At 39.3% G+C, this 3,597-nt stretch overlaps 1 protein-coding gene across 1 annotated transcript in view; it reads left to right on the forward strand.

The window, feature by feature from the left end:
• Positions 1–905: 905 nt before the first annotated feature.
• Positions 906–3,597, forward strand: part of LOC103469977 (uncharacterized) — a 13,544-nt gene continuing 10,852 nt past the window's right edge. Inside the window, exon 1 of the mRNA XM_008418072.2 lies at positions 906–1,022. Coding sequence (XP_008416294.1) covers positions 977–1,022 — 46 coding nt within the window. The 5' untranslated portion in view covers positions 906–976. The remainder of the gene's footprint in view (positions 1,023–3,597) is intronic.

Below are 3,597 nucleotides of genomic sequence, written 5' to 3' on the forward strand. Positions count from 1 at the left end.
GGCTTGTTTTAAAATTAAGTTGTTTCCTCTCGTTGACTTTCAGAAAGTGAAGTGAAGATCCTTACAAATGATGCAACAGCCCTGGCGCCTTTAAGACTTTGTCAACTAAAACAATCTGTAATAAATACAGCACAGTAGCGTTGACCTCATATAGTGCAAAGCTAACACCTAATGTGCTTGTTACTGCATGTAGCATGCCTTTTAACTCATCATAGCTGAACCAAGTTTCGGTCAACTTGCAGAACACGTTTTCTTTTCCATTTCATTTTTTCTTCCTGCGTGAAACTTTCAAGCTTTTTGATGTGCTCAGATAGCTCAGATTAGGATTTCACATTCACAAAGTGCATTCATATTAACCTTTGTTCTCACTGCCGGTTCCCAAAATAGACTGCTGGGTGGAGCTACCTGAAAGTATTTTTAGCAGCTCCCTTAAAAGCACACCTCCACCTGTTCATTCACACCAGCGTGTTCAGACGATTCAGGCAGCTTTCCCTGCTAACAACCTTCTGAGGAGAATCTGTTGTTTTCAGGTTAATAATCACAATGAGGTAAACTGTTCTCCACCCCAATGTCACCCTAAACTTTTTACTTGCCCCATCAAATAACTCCTATCAAAGTCTTCTGTAGACAACACTGTGATAAGGGAGTAAAAATCAGGTTAGTAGGACTAGTTTGGGAAATAGGAAACATAATAGTCTGAATTGAGGTCATAAACAAAGCAATTGAAAAAAAATCCTCCTGGAAGCAGTGATATGTTAACCATGGACACTCCCTCTTTTGCCATAGTTCTTGCGTAATCCATCCAACATAACCTGCTTTTATAAAATTCCAAAGCAGGTGAGAGTTTCAGGCAGATGAGGAGGAGAAAGCAGGAGCAGATCTGATATTGGATTACTAGACAACACGCGTGGAGCTGTTGGGATTAGGARGCAAGTGGCGCATATCACCTTGTGGGAAAGCATACGGATACACCTGTATGTTTCCCAATGAGATGCAGATACTGCAGCAACTGGCTGTTCTGGGTAACAACAAMTTTCTTTACTTTGTTCAGAAATGTAATGTAATCCACCTGACAGACTATTTASCATTGTATTTACCAGGTGTAACTAGAAACTTCTTTCTTTAAAATKTATTTTATGCAGTGAGAATACCATTACCGCTAAAGTTGTGCCACATCCATTGACTGATATAGTACTTCAAAATGTGTTGCTTTTTGCAATGCAGTTTCTGAGAATAAAATAGAATAGAAACAGCCTCTGTTGTCCCTCAAAAGGGAAATTCAAGAGTTACAGCAGAGACAGACATGAAGGTTCACACAAAAAGTTCTTAAAGTGTTAAAAACAATAAAGAAAAAAGATTATCAATAATAATGATAATAATGATGACATATTGTAAAAAACTAACATAGAAAATACTGTGCAGTTTTTAGAAATAGGCATATAGGACTACTCATGACCCAAGGGATGTGCAACTGAGTCAGAACACGTCAAAAATGAACATTGAAAAATACAGACTATTTCTAATGTAGTATATCAATGCAGAAGAAAACACTTGGGCACTAAGGCAACTCATGCCACCATGAATACGTTATAGACTGTTTAGCATTACTGATTGTTCAAAAAACAACCATACCAAAGAAGTCTAGATTTTTAAAAAATAGGCTCTTCAGTTGCACATGTGCATTATCTGTAAAAGCGGCAACAAAGATTGTAACTCAAGCAGAAAGAAAAACTTGCATAATTATCATGGTTGTGGTTTGTGAGTAACCCAAAGGCAGAAGCAGAGCTGTCAAACAGATGATGATAAAATATAAGAAAAAAAAAATTAATGAAAAAACTTACCAAAACAGAGCAAAAGACAAAATAATAAATCCAAAGAACATCCAGGGGGAGACAAAGGAGAGTGCACAGAGGATTAGGAAATAAATCTTAACACTACAGAATAACTAGACCTAAAAAACAAAATAAAACTAGAGAAACACGAAATAACTAGACACAAGAAACATAAGAAGTGACCAAAGTAAAACGTAGTAGTGCCGCTCAATGGACCTCACCACAGGGGCCGCATTTCATTGGCTAATGCCCATTTTACGTCACAGCGCAGCTATCACGTGCCTTACCGTCTCACAAACTCATGCTAATATATATTGTGGACTACCAGACCGACAGAAGTAATCGCGTTAGCCACGCTAGCACCGAGTATAAGTCCTAGGCACATTCGAACCCTCAAAACCATGAATGCCCGACTTACCCAGCCTTGCAAGAACAATAGGCATCAGTGATCTTGTCCACAGCTATATTTATGCTGCGGGTGTGAGAATCTGCTGTTTTTCTCATCGACTGGTAGCATTTAGCTGTAACGCGCACAATGTTGGAGGCATCGTGTGGGACCTTGATGTCGTCCAAAAAAGATGACATGAACTTGTTGGTTCCCTTRTCCATTGTYGTGGCTGATATTTTRTGAAAATCCGGCAGAAATGCTACACTAATCGACTCAGAAATACTCTGCAGAGAACGAAAAATGCCATGTTTAGACGTTGGAGCTAAGCTGTTAATGTGAGACATGAAGTCACGTGGGACTTTCGAGGGGCTTTTCTGGGCGGAGCTTGGTAAGGTCCATGAGGCTCTACATCAGGGGTCCCCAAACTACGGCCCGCGGGCCGAATCCGGCCCGCCTCCACATTTGGTCCGGCCTCCTGAACAATACCAGAGAGAATTCTGATTTTTTTTTTTCATATACCGTATTTTTCCAGTTTATATGTGGATTTTTCTTCAACCACCAGGGGGCTCTTTATCAGGAAGTGTGTCCTGTAAACTGTGGGTGTTTTGTTTTGCATGGTGCATTGCTGCCATCTGTTGGACTTTTAGGCAACTGCTTGACTTTTATGTTATTTAATCAGTGCGGTTGTTTGATAGCGGTAGAGCAGATGAACACACGTGTGTGTTATGAACGCCGCATTCCAGGTCGAGTTCTTCTAAGCAATGCTTGTAAGTAGCAGCTTATACTTCAAAACGAGCCTTTACGTTAACATATGATAAAAGAAGTAACTTGTTTATTGAATTAGTTTTGGAAATACCTGCGGGCGATTTGATTATGTGCTACGTCATTGCTAACTAGCAGGCTGCTAAGATTTCTCAGGTCGTTACATAGCATTGCCGCTCATAGCATTCTGAGGTAGCTGTTGTATCAGTTGTACTTCTAATGTATGTAACTGAATGTAAAACACTTCTGTAAGCTGCTCTGAGCTAATCCTGAGGTGTTTGTGTTTTGACAGTTTCACTCCATTCTACGTGGAAATAAAGGAAGAACTAATTAATCCTGACTCGTGTGAAAGGAGTTTGGCTGATGGTTAGTTTTGGTACAAGACACCATAGCGAGTCCATTACAAAGTGAATCATTGGAAGTCAAAATTGGAAATCAAAGAAGAAAGCGCCCATTAAAACGGAATTAGGTTTTAATAGGGAATTGAAATTTGAGAATGTTGTTGATCAGTTAAATAGCATTGAGGGGAAATGCTATTAAACAGATTTTTAAATAATACTGGAATCATTATGAGAATTTGAGGTATAGATATTAGGATCCAGTAGATGGCAGTAG

Source organism: Poecilia reticulata, linkage group LG9 (genome assembly GCF_000633615.1).
Source record: "Poecilia reticulata strain Guanapo linkage group LG9, Guppy_female_1.0+MT, whole genome shotgun sequence".
In the NCBI taxonomy this organism is placed as follows: Eukaryota; Metazoa; Chordata; class Actinopteri; order Cyprinodontiformes; family Poeciliidae; genus Poecilia; species Poecilia reticulata.